This window comes from Corvus brachyrhynchos, unplaced genomic scaffold, assembly GCF_000691975.1.
Source record: "Corvus brachyrhynchos isolate BGI_N302 unplaced genomic scaffold, ASM69197v1 scaffold32, whole genome shotgun sequence".
NCBI classification, from domain to species: domain Eukaryota; kingdom Metazoa; phylum Chordata; class Aves; order Passeriformes; family Corvidae; genus Corvus; species Corvus brachyrhynchos.
Window position 1 is genome coordinate 5,683,727 of NW_008237919.1, and position 20,958 is coordinate 5,704,684.

General features: G+C 35.3%; 1 protein-coding gene across 1 annotated transcript in view; it reads right to left on the bottom strand.

Moving 5' to 3' along the window:
• The window catches only part of LOC103614862 (A disintegrin and metalloproteinase with thrombospondin motifs 20), a 79,290-nt gene that overhangs the window by 29,960 nt on the left and 28,372 nt on the right, over positions 1–20,958 (bottom strand). The window contains exons 5-17 of the mRNA XM_017733087.1: positions 20,744–20,868; positions 19,894–19,934; positions 19,467–19,572; positions 18,224–18,370; positions 17,426–17,567; positions 16,108–16,212; positions 8,246–8,418; positions 6,695–6,876; positions 6,464–6,600; positions 5,234–5,351; positions 1,545–1,640; positions 122–288; positions 3–12 (exon numbers count right to left, since the gene is read on the bottom strand). Of these exons, the coding sequence (XP_017588576.1) occupies positions 3–12; positions 122–288; positions 1,545–1,640; positions 5,234–5,351; positions 6,464–6,600; positions 6,695–6,876; positions 8,246–8,418; positions 16,108–16,212; positions 17,426–17,567; positions 18,224–18,370; positions 19,467–19,572; positions 19,894–19,934; positions 20,744–20,868 (1,549 nt within the window). The remainder of the gene's footprint in view (positions 1–2; positions 13–121; positions 289–1,544; positions 1,641–5,233; positions 5,352–6,463; positions 6,601–6,694; positions 6,877–8,245; positions 8,419–16,107; positions 16,213–17,425; positions 17,568–18,223; positions 18,371–19,466; positions 19,573–19,893; positions 19,935–20,743; positions 20,869–20,958) is intronic.

Consider the following 20,958-nt stretch of genomic DNA (forward strand, 5'->3'; position numbering starts at 1 on the left):
TACACACAAAACCTTGATTGAGATAAAATGATAGCTGTTTTTCAGTGAATTTGAACATAAAATTAAGAACATAATGATCATGTAGGAAATTTTCAGGCTTATGAAAAAAGTAAACATGCACCTGTAAGGTTAGTTCTTCTTCAACTCTATCAGTGCTGTTAATTCGTTCTATTGTATTGTTTGAACCACTGTACTCAAAAATGGCTCCTTGTATATTGATTTCTCTTTTTGACATGCTAACAACAAAATTTCCATTCAAGATAAAATTTCCATGGGTATCTGATAAAGCTGTAAGTGAAACAAAATATTGGAGATCTATTTAGTTAAAAGGTTCTATCAATAAAATCTCATCAACATGCAGTTCATGTAAAAAGTTGTATCAAACAGTTTCAAATTAATGAATTCGTTCCTAATCATCAGTAACTTTCACCTGAGCAGTTGTCATGGATATTCTCAGCCATGGATTTTCTCTACATTATAGTAATTTAATAATATTTGTTCTGCTGAAGGGCTGACTGAAGTCATGACTTTTAAATTTGGCTAGGTTCTGTTACTGTAGAAGGAAACAATAATTATTGGTATTTCTGCCCTATTCTACAGCCCACACCCTTGTATTTGCTACAGCTACTTCTACTGAACTAGGTTTTAAAACTAAACTTGAAAATAAAAATAAATTATGAGGCATTTATGATAGTAATTTAAGACAATGACCAATTTGCAATAATAAAGATGAAAAACAAGTTAAACATTTTTAAAATAAGGTAAAATTTGTAGTACAAGATGCTATTCAGGCATTGCTACATTTGAAATGGAAGCTAATGTCAGGGAGCGAGGGTTGTTTCTGTGTCCTGTGAGCTGCATGTGTAACAACTGGGCAACAGGTGACAAGGAAAACATTTTGAGAATTCTGAAGTTTGCTGGCTAGGATGACAATGGAAGAAGAGACAGAAGGTAAATATGCTTCAGTATTTTTTCAGGCACTTCAGATACAATGTAACTACTATGAAATAGAACAACCAAGATTTTTGGTAGGATGTACTCACAAATTCTTTGTTACCTACGCACACTTGCAAATCTATCAGCATGTGATGGCCTTTATACTCTTTATGTCCCAGACATAATAGAAAAAGAGAAATATGAGACAACTGATAAATTTGCTGATGGTCAGACTGCTTTGTTCATAAATGAAGTGTATGCTTCCAAGATTTAAAACAACAAATACCTACATTATTCCTGAGTTCACTTGTGGTGTTTCAATTAACATTGTGACAACAAAGTAAAAAATTGACAAAATGATGCAAGGCACTGTAATTCTTATTCTCTGATGAATGAACACACTCATCTAAGAATTAGAAACCTTAACAACATCTCACTGATGTTTTTGGAAAACTAGTATCTATAGAGAGACTCAGGCAAATGAAGATAAAAATAATTAGATATTTTCTCCAAAGTCTTTATCAGACTTCTCATAGTATACTCAATAATATATTCCCTGTCAAGAGCACAAAACCTATCCATCAATGTTGTACACACGAGGCTTTTACCAAGGTAGTTGTCATCTTCTGGTTTCCCTGAGTAGCTGTGCTGTCGAATATCAATATTTGTTGCTCCTTTGGGAATATTTACTACAACATTGTAACCTGCAAATTAATTATATACAAAGATGGTCAAGTATTAGTAAACATGAAAATATATTTTAACTTCATTCACAAAACCCTACAGTGCACCAGACAACCAATGCTGAATGCCTTCACGTGTTATGAAGTGTTATGTTCTGTGTTCAGAAATGTGAATTCAATTCTTTACCACTGAGTTCAGTCGACTCAGAAAAATCCCTAGAGAGCAGAACTACTCTAGAAAGCAGTCAAGTATATCAAGAGGGACTCCGAAAACACTGTGACTGCTCAAAATTTAAACTTTTACAGAAATCTGGGGAAGTCACTTAACATGAAATATCTCCATTCTCTGTTTACACAATTGAGGTAGCTTTTCTCTTCACAAGAGTATTTCAAGACAGCATGCTAAGGAATGGGTCTAAATACCAAAATATTGCAGCGTTGCAGGCCATATGCATAGGTAGATATAGCTGTTAAACTAGCCATGCCTGATCCACCTTCTCCTGCTTAAAATATTGAGTGCACACCCTTCAAAATACAAATGCTTCACAAATGAGTCATCACTTCTTGTAATATCTCATAGTACTATTATGGTAGCCTTGCCACCAGGTAACAAAATAAGGTGCATCAAGATCTATTTTTTTAAAAAGTTACTCTGCACATAAACCTAGGTTAAAAAGTCCAAACCTGTTTCTCACAGAAGCTAATCATGAACTCAAAATGATACCTGCAGCTAAGAAAAACTTAGTATGGCAAACATTGGAAACATAATAAATACAAACATGTAATCTGAGCTAATAATAAAAATTCTGATAATTTTTCCACCTATTTCACTGTGTTTAACAATATTACTGTGACTTTAGTTGATGCACCTCTGGAGGTAAAAATTTCAACGCCAATACCCTTTTCATTTTGTACTGTGTTGACCGGGATAGAGTTAATTTTCTTCACAGCAGCTGGCATAGGGCTGTGTTTTGGATTTGTGCTGGAAAATGCTGACAATTCAGGGATGTTCTAGTTATTGCCAAGCAGAGCTTACACAGAGTCCAGTCCTTTTCTGCCTCTCACCCCACTCCACCAGCAAGGAGGCTGGAGGTGCACAAGGAGTTGTGAGGGGATACAGACAGACCTCAGCTGACCACAGGGATATCCCAGACCATATGGCATCATGCCGGGCACAAAAACTGGGGAAAAAAGGAAGAGGGGGTGTTCAGAGTAATGGCGTTTGTCTTCCCAATTCACTGTTATGCATGACAGAGCCCTGCTTTCCTGGCTGGACACCTGCCTGCCCATGGGAAGGGGAGAATCAATTCTTGCTTTGCTTTGTGTGTGGCGCTTTTGCTTTACCTATTAAACTGTCTTTATCTGAAACCATGAGTTTTCTCACTTTTATTGTTCCAGTTCTCTCTCCCATCCCACCGGGAGGCAGTAAGCGAGTGACTGGCTGTCTGGCTCCAGATGGGGTTAAGCCATGACAAATTTCATAATTCATTAACTTCCAAGTGCTTTTAATCTATTAAAACTATGCCATACATTTAAATGAAGATTTAATCTAATTACAGGTCCATCACATTTACCAGCTGGGGGCAGCACTGCAATTGCAAATTGACAAGCTGCATGCTCTGGATAAATACACGGTTTGGTCAATCTTTCAACATACTGGGAAGAAAACCAAAATACAGTTAAAAAAGCCCCTCATCTCACACACTGAAGACTTTGTGGTAAAAGAATGAAAGAAGAAAAAATATGGGAGGAAACTATAAACAAAGCTGCATGTTGTCAAGGATACAAGAAGAGAATAAATCACATACTAGGCCACTGAGAATGACCATCGTCCAGGAAATCCTCAGATACTCTAAATTGATGCAATAGTAATAGCCAACACAGTAATAATGTGCACACGATTAGATTACCATCTCTTAAAATGGAAGCCAAGTAAATTAGTATTTTGCTGTAATGAATTTTTGATTATTGCTTTACTACTGTTTACACAGTTACTGACAACATCATAATTGCATGAATATAAGCACACACCACAGGCTGCTATTGTCAATTTCAAATTCTGCCTTAGTAAAATGACTCATTTCGGTTTGAAAGGGAAACAAATGAAGTCAAAAGAAAAAGATCAAGTGCACATCAGCATACTTAGCTCATGATCCTAATTCAGAATTTTTTTGGAAAATAGTATTTCCTCAGACAATGCCTTCAGTCATTAGCCTAGGGATGTCTTAGACCTTCCATGGACACTGGAGTTTCAGTGTTCAGATAAGTACAATTTCTTGTTTGCATGGCTGTATTCCTATTTGAGCACACCTGAGTGATAATCCCACATGTTCAGCATACTGTTCCTTGGTATAACTCAGTATTATCTTTTATATGCTATAATTTCAATAATTTGAACATAATTTAAAGCATTCAAGTAACCATAAAACCAAATAATAATGCAAGGTTTTGCTCATCCCAAAACATGGGGGCTTTTTTCCCCTCCATCTTCAATATGAAGCAAGTAAGTCTGTGACAATAGAAAGCTGTCAAATAGCAGAGAGTGACAGTTTTGACCATATTTGCAAAATGGCAGTTTCACGTAATTGTCACTGGACTTGTAACAAATATGTGTACGACAAAATTCATGTGCTATCTATAAGCACCTTCTTAGGATAGACACAAGAAAAAATACATGTATTTGTATGGGAAGGGTAGCTGTATAATTTAAGATTTTTGATAATTTTTGATGAGTGTGAGTCCACTGCCAGGGAAGAAGAAAATCCAATAGGGTACTTGGCATACTTTCCTCTTCAGCAGCAAACCCTTTATTCTATGAGGACCCTATTTGGCAGCTCTCCAGGTATTATTTTCACTTTGCCTGTGGTCTCTTTCAACCAGTGAAGCAGCACGAAGGAGCCTCTAGGCTGATATTAACCTGGAAACTTCTGTCCTTATGTTCTATGTTCTAACTACTTAACTGCACTGCTATGCACATACAAGAGTCTCTCCATACTTCACAGAAAAGACTACTTATAGAAGAACTATCAGTAGCTCTATTAGAGAAACTAAATCAAATAAATAGGAAATACCAGGGTTATCCAGAAGTTTCTCATTTACTACCTGTCAATGAGGAGGAAAAAACATAAATATTGTTACCCCTGTTCTCTGGAAGAAGGAGGCTCACATTTCACAGGCTGTAATTTTCACTCTAGGAGAAAAGGAACCCCATCAGCTGCTCACAACACAAACTTCTTGCTATCTCTTTACACAGCCAAAATGAGACATTGGAATGTGTCCTTCAGCTGCTAAGTTTCAGACCAGAGAACGCAAAGTAAAAAGCAGGAAGCATTCACCCTTTTAAAGTACTTTTACCCTCATCATTTCTTTTATCCATGTCTTTGGCTTTGACCTTTCAGCAGATTGATTTTTTTTTTCACTTGAATGGGTTAGTATGTCATAGTGTTTGCCTCTGCATCCTTGAGAGGGAATATGACTGAAAATCAAAGGTATTTTTTGTTGATAGAGGCCCTAAAGAACATACACTGAAATCCCACTTCCTTAAATGTAAAGAATAATTTCTAAGCCATATTGAAGTGTGCATTAAGATTAAAAAAAAGGCAAAACAAACATACCATAATGAGCACTGTTGAAAGTACCCGCAAGTGTTTTACATGAAGAGTTATCACCACCACAGATTCCACATTTGTCTCTCCTTGCCTTTGAATTCAAAACATGATCACAGCCTGCTTGCTACAAAAAATAAAAATAATAAAAATAATAAAACCCTTTATCACTCAGCCCAATAGAAAACAACGAAAATAAGTAATGTAAGCTTCCCACTACCCCAAAATATTGTTGTTCACTGTATATATCTAGTCTTCCTTGGCAATTCATTAAACGCCTTTAATGGTTTTGGATTTTGCAATGTAAGGGCAAAACATAATGGTGCAATTCAAACACACTTAATATGTCAAGAGCTGTATAAGAATACATAACGGTACATAAAGATTTTGTATAAAAAATCAACATAGTGTATAAATTTAAATTCATGTTTACATTAAAATTCTAGGAATCCTAAAAGCAGTATGTATATGGCCATCAATTCATTTAAAGTCTGTCATTACTGAAAAGAAGCAAATGAATATATATAGACTATGCTGGTTAAACTAACATAAGAACAATTTTTGTTTATGTATCTTTACTTAAACTTCCGGGGTTTTTTTGAACTATGATAAACAGGACTAATCTCTGTCATTTCCTTTTTATTCAACAGTATAAAAATAAGCTATATTTTCTCCTCATCCTGAATTTACTCTGTTTCACTGCAATCAGCAAAACCTCAACAAAGCTTGATAAGAAAGTCTTGAATTGTTAAAATATAGTTCCTTGCTTCTCCCAACAAAATCTTGTGACAATGCCACAGCTGCTATTAAGCAAAGAGTGCTGAATTGACTCAAGGGTCAGTTCCTCCTGATTTTACAGTAAAATAGTAATTACATAATCTATCTACCCTTGGATTTTCTACTATTTTCTTCTTTGGTAGCAGAAATACAGTGTTAGTAATCACACAGCATGCTTCTTTCCTCCCCTTATGCTAATTTTGGATCAGTTTCTCACTGCTCACTTGGACAATATTAACTTTCACCTATGAGGCTTAATGAGGAAAGACTGTGGGTCTTCACATTCAACTATATGGTCCTCACTTAATTGCTTCCATTTCCAGATCTTTAATTTGATAGGAAATAAAATTAGCTTAAGTGAACTTACAACACCATATTTTCAGTAATGTTTATTGGTATTAATATCTACTTTATCACCTGTTGAAATTGATTTTAAAAATTAATAAGTTTAGATTTAAATACCCTGCATAAGCCTTGAACACAAAGGTCATTGGTTTCTGCTCCACAGGGAGTACCATCAGCAACTCTGTCCTTCAGCTGATAGTAGGAAGTTGTTCCAGAAACTCGGCAAAAAAGTTTACAGCGATCTTTCATAGAAACTGGAAAGAAAATCCAAGAGGTTTCTTGTCTGTTTTAGAACTTTATTTAAAGTAACATTTTCATTGCATTAATTGAAAATGCGTAATTACTTACTACCACTGTATTTTGGAAGCCAGCGAACAGCAGAGGTAAGACCATTGATATTAAAGTGTTTGCCATCAAATTCAGAGCACTGCTGCTCCCGAAAATCTTTTTTGCCTTTTGGACATGAATCAGTATTGCATGACCGAAATTTCATCCTGCGGCCAACACAGTACTTTCCTCCATTTCTTGGCCTAAAATAAAGGTAAATGTAAAACACACTCATTTTCTAAAATTCCTGCTTTCCATGAAAAGTGGCCCAAGCCACTGATCTAAAGAGGAAAACCTCACACAGCATTCTGTCAGCTGTTACTGACTTACACACACACTCAACTTCCACTGTGCATTCATTTATACCCAAAATAAACCCAATCCTTGTAAGATACTATTGCTGAGGTAGGTGGTAATCTTGCTACTGATGTTTATTAATGCATTATTATTTTTACTTCTCTTACAGCTATAACTATTTTGCCTGGGAAAAAGCATTATTAATTTTAATGCTTTTATCAATTTAGCTGAGATTGCAGTCCTATTTTTACACAAGCAGCACCCCCCTCAGTAATTTGAAATTATTATTTTACAGAGTGACAAAGAAAGAAGACAATTACGAGCTGGTACAGTCTTTTCTGTAGTCCTAATACTGGTTTCACTTTGTTTGGATCAAAAGAATAAAAAGGGAAAATTGTGGAAAATACCTCATTTACTGTAAAGTCTAAAATACATTTTAACAGTTATAAACCCTTACACAAAGTAATTCAGTATTAGTATGTTTTGGGGGAAGAAAAAAAGAATAAATCAACAGCATATTGATACTATCAATTACTACAGACTGAAAGAGGCATTATCTAATGGCAATCTAGTCTACTGCCCCTTACATCAGAGAAAATAAAATAACCTGGGGCCATTTGATTGAAGTTTATTTATCCTACTGATAATATCAAGCTGACATGACTTCCTAGAAAAACTCTGAAATTACTCAGGCACCAGCCATGGTTCTGCTTCTGGACAAATTAAGGGTAAAGTTCTCCTTGACTTTTACTACAGAGAACAAAACCCACATGGAATTATTCATTCAATGTAATTTTCTAGTTACAAAGGTAAGTTGTAAATGACTCTGTAATAACCAGTGCTCCTTGTGGGACGTTACTGGTGGCGATGTTGTGGAAAAGCCTTAAATCAAAGCAAATCAAGTGTTTCACTGAAGAGATTAGTAGGAAAGACACATATTTATTTTTGCAGTTCTTACTTCAAAGAAAGCATCTAATGTTTCAAGAAGCCTCAACAGTTAGAGTAAACCTAGAAAAAAAGACCCTGCCAAAAGAAGTTTTTAGAAACATCTATAAGAATGGATCATACTGTTGAAAGACATGAGTAATCTGAAAGTCTTCTGCATATTAGAGTCTGTAGACTAATCTCTTCCCAAACATGGCTGAAACAAGCATTTTTTACTGGTGCTTCACACTGATTTGCACAGCCCACAATACCTCCATTTTATTTTGAGCCAATCCATAATTTCTTAATATCTTCATTATGCACTAATTTAAAACACAATAAAAAACATACTCTGGTCGATTACACAGCCTGGTGGTGCTCTTGATTCCACCTCCACAAGTTCTTGAACACGAGCTATAAGGTCCCCATGGGCCCCACTCTCCATCTACAGGACGCAGCTCCATTTCTCTGCTCACGCAAATTCCATGGCGGCAGTGCTGCACAGTTGACAAACAAAATAAAATCTATAATTGAAGTAAAAGGTTACTGTATATTTTAGGCATAAAAATAACAAGATTTAAGAGCTCACTATTCTTATCTGGATCTGGATATTTTCTAAAATGTTCAATTTCCTTTAAGGTAACTTACCCAGTAGTCATGTTTTTAAAAATGCTGTCTAGAGTTCTTTGATCACTAGGAAATCTATGCTGAATATATGGATGCTGAATATATATTTATCTTGTCACCTTATTCAAATATCTCTAAAATATCTTGAATTCCTGATAACATTTTCATGCATAAAGTTCAAAACTAGATTTACAACTGTCCTTTATGTACAAGATTTTTGGTTTAATTTGGAATTCATGCTGATACAAAAAGTGAAAAGTTATAACAAACCACCAAGAAAATCAGGGTGTTTTGAACATCTCAAAAGCTAACTATTTAGTGGGATTGTTTGGGCAAAGCAGACAAGCATTTAAGACTTTGATTATGTAAAGCAAGATGATGCTATAGATTCATTCTTGAACTCAGACTTTTACACTTATAACAAAAGGTGTAAAATATTTTATTTATATTTTACAAATTTTTATTTACAACTTACTTTACAAAGCTACTACGACTAAAATGGAATGAATAGTTAAATTTTAAAAACTAACAGGTAAAGAAATAATAATTCTTAGAGCAAGGTACTACATTGCAATGTCTTTTCTATTACTTTAGAGCTTATTCTTGGTGACGAACTACCTATTTCCAGTAGAAATTTACATAAAGGAGGAATTTTCATTTCATCTGCTGGGATTTACATTATTAAGAAGACAAAGATTGCAAGACTGTTTTGTTGTAGCCATGTCCACTATGAGACTTCACCACACTATAACAGTAAACTATTATTATTTATAGAAAGCTATTCTCTTTTTTCCCCAGAAGCATCCATCTCTTGCTTCTAAGTATTTACTATCCCTGTTCCTGACTGTAAATATGTATCCACTTTAGTGGTTATTCAAGAAGTACATGACTAAGAAGTCTAAATGAGAATCTTATGATTGGTGTATGTGTGACTGTTCCCAAAAAAATCCGCAGAAATTGCCAGCACTAATCCTACTGATGACTTATGGCAGTTGGAATTCTAATTCACTTATATCCTTTAGAAAACCCCAAGCAGTGTATTTGATCACAACACAGTGCAATAGTTTACATACTGAAATAGAATATTTAAAAGATACTATAATTTCAAAACTATATATCTTGCTGACTTCTATGTGGATAACCTGTCAACTTTGTCCTTGACTTCAAACACCTTCTGAGGCATCAAAGACTGCCCTCATCTGGAGACAAGACAGTGGCCAGGTCTGAATACATGGGGTCAGTGCTCACACATAATAGAGAGAATTCTTCATTTGAGATGCCTATTTGCAGACTCAGGATTAGACTGTCCATGAATTAGGTTTGTTGTCAGGAGGGATTCTCCTAGTCATATTGACAGGGAGTGGCTAGTTCCATCTTTACCTGTAGTAAATACAGTATATGGATCAGTCACTAGAGCAGGTAATAGCAACTCAACAGTTTATTTATCAAAATCCTTCTAGACTTTAAGGTAATTGGAGCCTGTTTTGTCTTGCAGAGAGGCAAAGCCTAAGCTTCAGAAATAACAAAGTCTCTGGCACATAATAAAATTTAAGAACCTCTGATACACAAAAGATAAAATAATTCAAATATTACACCCCTTTTTTTTACAATTAATTTAAATGTTACATAGAATTTCTCAAAAGTTATTACAAATTTATTGTAGGAACTATAAAGTAACATAAATTTTGCTGAGCACACAAAAATTGTGTACAGTCTTTCTGAGTATAGCTGACTGGCACAAAACTCAAATCTTGTTCAGTGGTTTTATCACTGCCTAAAACAACTCCTAGATGCAATTTTTTCCTAATTAGTATATGCTTTTGTTACATTGATACTTATGTTCACATGATATTAACCATTTTGTTCTCAAAATAGGAATTTATCACAGAATCAGATTATCTTCTCAGGCTTCTGCCTGAGTTCCTAATCCAACTTGATGATAAAATTGCCTTCCTGCATAACTCCTTGCCACACCAACTCTTGCATACAGGCAAGAGTGCATATCTTTTAAGCTCTGAATGCCTGAATATGATAATTCCAGGTGATTCTCAAACCCAAACCAAACACAGAACAAAAGCTAGATCTTGGCACATAACTGTGTAAGTGATTCAACCAATTGGTGAGATCAACACTTACTTGACACCAAGACTAATGCTTTAACTTAAAATCAAAAAGCCACCATTATTTCACTTCATACGAATTCTCACTGGAGTGCTTACTGTTAGTTTGTATTACTTTTGTTCAAGATGACCTAAGGGTACCTTTACATCCAAACCTTCTAGTACCTAACATCAAATCTCTAGCAAACAAAGGCAGGCTTTCTACATAGTCCAGCCATAAGCTAAATGACGAACATTAAGAACTTGCCTTTCCAAGGCTGTCCTTAGCATCTTAGGAAATAATTTTTTACACTATAGGCTGAAGAGTCTAAATCCCCCTCCACAAAATGAATACTGAATTCTAATATAGGACAGTGACCTAGCATTCAGGTTCTTCTTTCATCTAGAAAAACATTTACAGTAACTTGATGGGAGATTTCAAGAAAAGAGTTGTAAAATGAAATTTTATACCCACAACAGTATTATTTTGATCCATAAAAATGCAAAGCATATGCTCACATCTGGGATTTTAATAGCTTATTCAACAAACTTGTCTCAGCTATTATTCTGCTGCATTCCTACAGAAGCAACATGATGAAGTCACGGTAGAAAACTCCAGCACCAGACATGTTCCAGATGTTTCTCTGAGTTTGCTTGAATCATTGCTTCACTGAGAATGCTATGATATACAGAGCTTTCATAAACTTAAATATAATTGCTTACAATTTTTTCCTATATTTTTAATGGTAAATATAGTGTATACATCATGTAAAGTGGGTATCACACATAATTCCAAACACAGATTGCAGCAAGTGGCAAGGCTGCTCTAGTCAAGATCAACAGTTGGTTTTCTGTCAAAAAACCTAGAAATTCTGACCCAAATCCACATCAAATTACTGTATCTTCAGAGATGAGAGGGAGGGTTAATGGTTCAAATTTGGAATCAATAAACCTATGGGTACCCAAATTTGTTTTTATTAATAATCTCCTTATAATGAGCACTTTGAGTCTTACCTACGGGTTAACCTATGACTTGCTGAATTGATTTTGAGTGCTTCCAACTTATCTCTTACTGAACTTGCTAAATTTCCAGGAAAGCAACCTTGAAATAAATTATTAAAGCATTACTTGCCAGGCTATGCTCGATTTTGACTGAATCAAAGAGAGTGGTAGAGGCATGCAGAACAGGACTAGAGCTCCTCTGAAATCAAGCACATCCCAGACAGCCTGGAAAAGGACTCCAAATTCACTCTTATTGCCTATATGATCCAGAGATACACATGGCTTTTGAAGACCTTGAGTCAAAGACTGACACACTGATGCTCAGTGTCTGAGGACATAATTTCATGCATTGGAGCCCCATGTAGCCCTGCAGAAAAAGAGATGAACAGCTTTTCCTGAGCCTGTTCCCAGACACCAACATGTTTTCACAGATATTACTGGTAGCTGCTGGTGCTTCTAAAAGGAAACAAGATGACTGAACACTTCAGTATGAGGAGAAAATGAGAAGGGCAAAGTGTTGCAAAAGTGGACACGATGGTCTGTATTTTGCTTGTCAAATATCAATTTTATTGTTCTGAACTTTTTTTGCATTATAAAATAAAATCCAAACAGAGCTCTAAGAATGACTGTGAATAGCACAGGAAGAGAAATTTCTAGTGGATTGACTGCAGAAAAGGAAAATAGGTGTAGCTGGAATCACAAAACATAAAAACACTAAAAAATGCTGCAGCACAAGATTCACTGTAACACATCTGGCCTGTAGCTTAAGGATGAGCATGAAGAGTCTCAAAGCAGATTCCAATCATGGAGAACTGGGAAAGGAATATGAATCTTAGAAGTTACACAGATTCAGCACATGACCCCAATGAGCAGGGAGCAAAGATAAGAACACCCAGTCCGATGAATGTCAAATCCCTGTCCTTGCTGGCTGTAGCTATGTCTACAGAGTTCCCCTTCATTCCCTTGAAAGAACGTACTGCTGCAGGCCTCTCTTCTGCCTACTCCAAATGAAGGCAAGGAAACCTTCTGTACATCAAACTATATGTGCTCCCTGACTTCCTCCTATAAAATACATAATCCAGAAAGTGCATTTCTCGAGGAACCAAGATGAGAAGTGGGACCCTAAGGCATATAAAAGGAGCAAAACCAGAGCAGTTAATAAAACGAGCATACAAGGTAAAAGAAATGGATCTTGGAAAGACATCTAACTGAAGGTGTCACCATAGCATCTCAGGTCTTTATCTCTGTAGCATGGATTCTCAGATGAGTCTACATTTATTACTCAAATGACATTACCTACAAAACACACACTATTTGAATTTTTTCAATGTTTCAACTTTTTCTTGCAAAAAGTCTGCATACTTTAACTCTCCCTTGAACCTTCTAATTTTTCTGAAATTATAGCTCATAGAAAAATATTTCACAGAAATTCCAGTTTAGAGAAAAAAATTATGGTTTGAGCCCATACTTTACACTGTTCTTACAGTTCAAAAGATCTGCTTCTGCTTTCCAGATGGTGAACATATTCCCTTATCACCCAACTGATAAAATCCACCTGATTTTTTTACACTTACTTTACATATATACACATAAAATGATTTATTCTTTCAGATTCAGCATCTTCATGTACTACATTCATGAGGTAGTCAAGCTTTGCAATAATAGTAATCAATAAATGGGTAGTTACGTACAACTGAAGAATAGCAAACATACTTCACAATTAGGCAGGCACTTTTACTGTCCAAAGCAATTCTTTGCTGATCTGCATCCCCATTCTCAGTCGTCCCAGTAACCCTGCCTTTTATGCCAAAAGGACTAGGATGAAATCTTAATTTACTTGATAGCTATTCTAGAGATTTTTAGATGCTAGCTCAATATACTTTACATATCTACAGTGAATAGAATTGATTAACATGTCTCTAAAACACAAACAGATACATGCTTTCCAATCCAACTGTTACTTGTATCATGTGAATTCCTTCTTGCTGTTAGAGAGATTTTTCCAAACTACTGGGACGTTTGGTTTTTTTCAATGTTTAAGTAGCAAACTGCCATCATGCAGAACACTGGGATATCCCCAGGACGTGGAAAAGTTTGGGTCAGAATCATACAGCTACCTCCTACCTCTCCATTCCAATGCTCAAGAAATCCACAGAATACAGGCATATTTCTATATTCCACAAGAATCCAGGAAGGATCAGAGTGCAACCCTTTGAAGTGCCTCAAAAAATAATTATAAACCACTCACACTTTATTGGGTATGTTTGCTGTTATTTTCATAGCAATAAAGCCTTGTTCTGAGAATGCCGCTCCTAGCAGATAGGTGGTGTCAAAAACTTTTCTTCTTTGGAGGTGGGTTTTTTTTGACTCAGATGTGCTTCACTAACTCCAACTGTCAGAGCAGTCCATAGAGCAAGATCCACTAATTGACATTTGAAATCTGAGCTTAAAAAATTGATACTAAAATAACAAATGCTTTAAATGGATATTTTCTGTATCCATCACAGCAATAATGTCGCAAATGCCAAATAACATTGATTTAGCATGCTGGCAAATATTAATTACAAGTAATAGCCACCATGTCTTATGCCCATTAACATCAGCACCAACTTGCAGTCTGAGCTTGAGAAAAGCTGCCCCTTAGTCAGGAACAGATGACAATTTGTCAGATTAATTAATTGCTCTTCTTCCTTACATCTTTCAGAGGTAATGACTGTAATTAGCTCTTTATTTCCTAGAGAAAAATGCTTCCACTGCACTAATTACATAAAATAGGTTTTTTGTATTCTTCTATAAAAGAAATCCTCTGATGTTGGCAAATTAGAGTCAATTTAACTGAAGATTACACATGATGTTTGCATAAAAGATGAACTTCCTTTCTGATGAGTGACTGAAAAATGGGTTAAACATTTCAACACCAATGGCATGCATAGGCTATAATCAAGCAAAACTTCCACTGCAGCCTTCAAGTCACTTTTTCTAATCTTGCAAGACAGAAAGAAGCCATTTGAGACAGTTTACCCCCTACATTTGTTATCCATTAAGACGCTATTTCAAATTCCTCACTAATATTGTCGTACTAAACACAGAATCTGTTAAGATTAAACGTTATTGGGGGAAATTTAGAAATAACTGAGTAAAACATAGCAGCCTATTATACAAAGAAATTAAACTAGAGTTTTTATCATCTTTGAACATATAAAATTATAAAAAAAATTAACATTTCTCCCACAGCCCCTGAAGCTGCCAAAGCACACTACTATATAAAAGCAGCTCAATGTAACAAACCACCCATACTTAAGAGAATCACTGTCATACCTGAGCATGTAAGAAATCTCAAATATTTATTCTCACAATACCCTGACAAGAAGAAAACACTTCTGTTTGCTGGTAGTGCAGTAAGACACGAAGAAGCCAAATACTAGACCAGTAAAGAACTTACACACCTAATTTCTGGTCACTGTCCAAACTACATACAAATCTAAAACTAAAAGCCTCAAATCTTCACTGGAAACTCGATACAACTAGCCTGCACCACTACATCTGTTTCTATCAAGGTTCTGTAAATGCCTTGACTATACCTACTAATTAGATATTCATGACCCTTATGGACAGCCCAAGAAAGTCATATTGTCCAAGTTTACAGATTAGGATCTGCATTCAAAGACTTGCAAATGAGGAAGCAGTGAGTGGCACCCTCATCACCCAAACAGTCTTTACTAAATAAACCAATGAGCAACACAACTTCCACTTCTTTTTTTTTAATCTGTCAAAGCATTCAATCCATACTTCAAGCAGCCAGGTAGTCTTACACATTAGGGTATAAGTGAGAAGAGAGCTCCTGTTTTTAGCACTGAACAGATCCAAGTACCCTGAATTATGTTACAATAGGCAAGAGAGAAAATGAACACAAGCTATGTGTGGTTAAGGCACTTCCTGGAGTGAGTGAAGAGGTATTGACACACATAGTCTTGTTTTCTCTGAAACAGATACAATGCAGATACAAATAACTACTGAGACCAGATGCTAATCCAAAAACTCTTCTCTTTCCAAAAAGGCACACACCTGTACCTAAGTGACTCATACTTAATTTGTTCTGGTTCAATAAGCAGCCTCAACAAGACAAACTGGCAGAAACACACTTTAGAGATGTCATATTTCAGATAATCCAACTTTGGACACTACCAATCAGGAAAAAAACAACTTATTACACATGATCTGAACATTTCAAACAGAAGGAAAGATGTCAACTTTCCCCTGACTTCTTTCACCTATTTTCAACCAGTGCGGTATCTGTAAACTTTAATAATTACTCTGAACAGACAAACTGTGGGTTTTTATGTCACAAGATTACAGAACTAAGAGAAACTGCAGGTCAAGTCACACAATCAGTATTCTACAGGTGCAGTATTGCCACACAGCAAGCATTGATCTTTCGTACCTACATCCAAAACTGCAAGTACTGAGAAATAGAACAAGGCTTACCATTCCTACACCACAAACTGTTCCATCAGCCAAAGGCATGTGCTGAGTACGACAGCCCTTGTGAACACCTTCTGTACTTGTGCACCATAAGCGTTTGCACTGTTTCTAAAAAGAAAACCAGATTACTTTTGTTGCATCTGCAATACCATTTTAGACATTATTTGTGATATTTGTATTTTCCCACACTGTGCAGGGCTTAGTGTTTGCTATTGTACTACTATTTTTCATAGATAAAACCCACAAAACCGAAATAGATTTGTAGAAAATTTAATATAAAAATATGTAAGAGGTTACGTTAATACTATGCAGCACAGTTTCCATATAATCCCTCAGAAAAAGACTCTTAAGTGAATTTAACAAGAATTAAATGCACTGACTAGAAAATTAAGCAGAAAACCTAATTTTCAAATTGCTAAAAGACTCTTAACAGATAACCCTTATGGATTACAAAATTTACAAAGCAGTCTTCAGTAACACCATCTTCAGGTCTTTGAAGCCCCCTTTACTTTTCCTTTAATGTTCTCATAAAGCCTGACTCTTCCAAAACAACATTTTACCTCACCAAAAAGCTCCACTTAATTCAGTCTGAATCTGAGCTTAAATGCTCTTCCTGTCCAAAAAGACATACAATACCGGTGGAGGAATTTCACAAGTTGGTCCAAAATCTAACTCTACATGACATCCTGACAGCAACAAATAAAGTCATAATGTTGTATTTGTGTTTATATTGCAATGGCCACATTAAGTTTTCAAAACACAACTTAAGTTTCAATATTAATCTAGTCAAGCTTTCTTTCCGTATCTCAGTTTTGTAGACAAAATATACACTCTGTCAGTCATGAAAATATTTTTTGACTCTGACAAAGTAGAGGGAATCTACATATTGGAACAAACATTCAGCAAAAATGTTTGAGATAGTTTATTTATTTTTAAATTTTAAGTTACTAAAAAGTATTTAAAAAAGCAGAGAAGCAAGACCTGCTAATGTGAGACTGCTAATGACCTATAATGCGAAAACATTTGCAAGAAGTGTTGAAATAAATCCCTTTCAGTTGTTGCAGCAAACCTTAACTTATGCAGCTTTAGATATTTTAAAGGAATTATCACATTCAGAGATACAGAAATCAAAATGAATGCATCCTACTTTTTATTGCTATACATTTCTCACATGCGACATTGCAATGCTGTCTACTGAACTCTTCCCCTTCAAAAGAATATAACCTGAAATTTTACTTATTTCAGGATAAAATTATTCCCAAACCAGTATTTTTCAGTTATTTTTTAGTATAGATTAAGCACAACTTTGGTTTTCACTCACCAGGTAAGGGCATACTTGTGACCCAATACCAAACGTAAGCTCACACTGCTTGTTGACATCATACACTGACCCAGGCAGCTGAGAGGAAAGATCGTACGTTCCTCCACTAGGTTTGTCTAGGAGGCATTCACCATAACCAGTACTGTTGTAAAACAGGAACAAAATGTGAATAAATCACTCTTACTTCATTGGGAACCTTCTCACTACTCACACAACATTCACAAGCATATCCCACTGGAGTTACGGGTTTGCATGACTACTTGCCTAAATAATGACTTTAATTGAAATTAATGAATAATGAAATGAACCAGGTCACTTGATTTTCCTTTTTTTTAATTTTGCATTTAGATCCACAAAACAAAGTTAAGTGGGGTTTTCTCTTAATTTTTAAAAAAAGGAAAATAAAAGGTACTGCCTGAATTATACCCATCACTTATTTTTTACACAAAAACATTAGAAAATAAACGGTGCATATTCTAACTTACTAAAATAATACTAAATGTATTTTCAGTAAACAATAAACACTACATTTAAAAAAAAATAAAAATCTTCTAAGCTTTGCATGTTCAGTGCAACTTTTATGAAATCATAAATCACCGAAGAAGTTAAATACATGTATTTTTGTGGAGGACTGAGGCCCTGCAAGTATGTGCTTACACCAAAGAACAACACAAAAACTATATAAAAAGCGATACCTTTAAAATACTTGTCAGAAATAAATGAAATTGGGAAGGAAAAAACAAAACAAACAAACCAAAAAAACCCCACTCTGAACCATAGCATTATATTGACACTCACTCAAGAAATTCAGTGATATATTTTTGACTGCATTTTGACCAGGTCCATGGACTTGTATGATAATTTAAAGTTGGAGCCATCACATGATATTGGTGTTTAATTCCAGATTCTTTACACTTAAAACTATCATCATGAGGCACATTAAACCTAAAAAGCAAAACAGATAAACTCCAAAACAAATTCAGCAATAATTAACTGAAACTCTCTTTGCTGTAGCAGCAAATGCTTGAGTTTTGAGTTTGAAAATGCCTTAAAATATAATGAGACTCACTTAATACATCTCTCTGACATTATGGCAATAGGTATCTTTAAAATGCCTTACATAATTATCTCCTTATCCAAATGCTCCTAGTTATATGGTGGTGGGTATAGGAAGAATTTTACAATTAATATAATTCTTCAGCTTACCAGAAAAATTCCAGTGTTTTAAGAGTATGCCACTTTAAAGGAACAACCCATCTCCTCAACTGAATATACAGGCCATGGCTGGTCTGTCCACAACATGCAACCCCAATAATCACATCATAACTCTCACTATTCAGTAACAAACACTACAGAGCACATCAATATCATACGTAATGCAACTAACACATCATCTTATGTTTATTATCTCAGTTCAAGTACCAAGACAATTAGCATGTGTCTAAGTCAACTTGCAGGCACATGAAAATGAACAAGCTAACTACTGAGCTCTGTAACGTCATCGTTACCTACACTGTGGCATGCTCATGGAGCTAGAGTATAGCACCTTTCTGCCATCACTGATGAGGTATGCTTCATAAAATAAAATGCTGTCATCTCCTCTTATTTTTCAGTGTAATGTATTTCTCTTTGTGTTACTCTACTGTATTCTGAAAGGATCAAACACAAGGAAGAATATTTCTGTGTTATATTAACAATTGTCTTTTCTTAAAGGTAAATTCCTAACAGGGCTAGAATACAGTTGGAGTTAACAGGACTATGTTGCACTACCTAGGGTATGTCCCAGTGTCCCAACCAGTTCATACGGCAAAAGCATAGAATTAATCTCTTTGGACATTTTTTCCTAAAATTCAGGATACCAACCAAGTTATAAAATCCACAATTTCTTTATCTGGCTCACTTCAAGGGGCAAAAATGATAATTCTTCTAAAAGAACATATCAGACTCCACCCTCTTACAAATGCAAAGCCCACTGCTGAAAATTGGTCATATTTAAAAGGAAGTTTAAAAAAAAATTACCTGCCAGGAAATAGGTACTTACACATGTCCAAGCTCATGTGCTATAGTAAAAGCAGCACTCAATCCATTTTCTTCACTTACAGAACAGCTGCGTAGTGGGTCACACATTGTACCTAGCTCTGCTAAACCTGCAAAATTGAATCCTTATATAAAAGCTTAAGAGAATGAATTTTCATGTATTGCCATGTATTAAAGTAAATACTATGGCACTCATGTTGAAAGTTGTGCCTCAAGTATGCAGCAAATTAACACAAAATGAACAACCACCTGGCACCAACATACATGCCAGGAGAGAACATCAATAAGAAATGAGAAACCATTGTTTTTGTCTGTGGGGCTTGAATTTTCTATATATTTTCTGACTTTTGCTAACAGATTTTTCTCCCTACACTGATATTCTCATACATTTTCTGTTATAAAATCATACTGATGAAAAAAGAATAACTCACCAAGAGTATCGCACTTCTCTCTAGCTCTGCAGATATCTTCCCTTGAAAGAAAAGATTGATTTCAAATCATTACAGCATATAAAAGAATGTTTTTAGAGTATTTCACTGTTGCTATACTAATTACAGCATTTGCAAATCTGATTCTCAATTTTTGATTGTACAATTTGTATTCTAGTGAAAGAAGTAATTTTAATTCACCAGACTAAGCACACAGTACTGCTTTTTATCTAGCATGCAAAGAACAAAAATTTATTATTTCTTTCTCTACCATGCAGAAGGTAGATCAAGTATGAAATGGTGCTGAAAAACATGCAGATTGCAGCATACTTGAAACTTGAACACTGGGTGGAAAACTTAGTGAAAAAGAAGAGTGAAAGAGAGACTATTCCAATGAATGAACATCAGAATACTCACTGAGGTGATTTGTGTACAGGAAGAAAACATACTAATATTTATATGCTTTTCATTTTAAGCTTTTGATAGTTCTAATTATATCAGGGCTGTCAGGAGCTGTCTGTCACTGCATCCTTCAGCTGACTCCATTACATATAATACTCCTCCCCCATCACATACATGTACTATAGACAAAGACTTAATTTCCTTGCAACAATTTCAGATCTAATTAATTTCTAGAATCTTTAATGCAAGGATCAACAGATGCTTATCTATCAACATAGTAATGTCAGAGTTATTGCTCACATATTGATAATCAGTGGTTTGTGAAGGGCAGGATAGATTCCCTTACCTATGAACAGTGTCAGTGGAATGGTTAAAAGATGATATTGTAAAAACGAAACTGAAGCATTTGTCTCACCTAGCTAAGTAATTGTGGCTATATTAGATACTGTACCTAGTGATGAGAACAGCAGTATCATGATGAGAAGGGTGAGTATCATCCAAAATGTTTTGTGCTTGCTGCCATAAGCAAAAATTACGAAGAGTGGTAGCTGCATTAAAAGTGATAGCTGGTCCTTCCTAAGCAAGAAATGGCCAAAAAAATCAAATAAGGGCTTTAATACTCATGCACTTGCACTTACTGCATTGTCATTTGTGCTGCTAATCTGC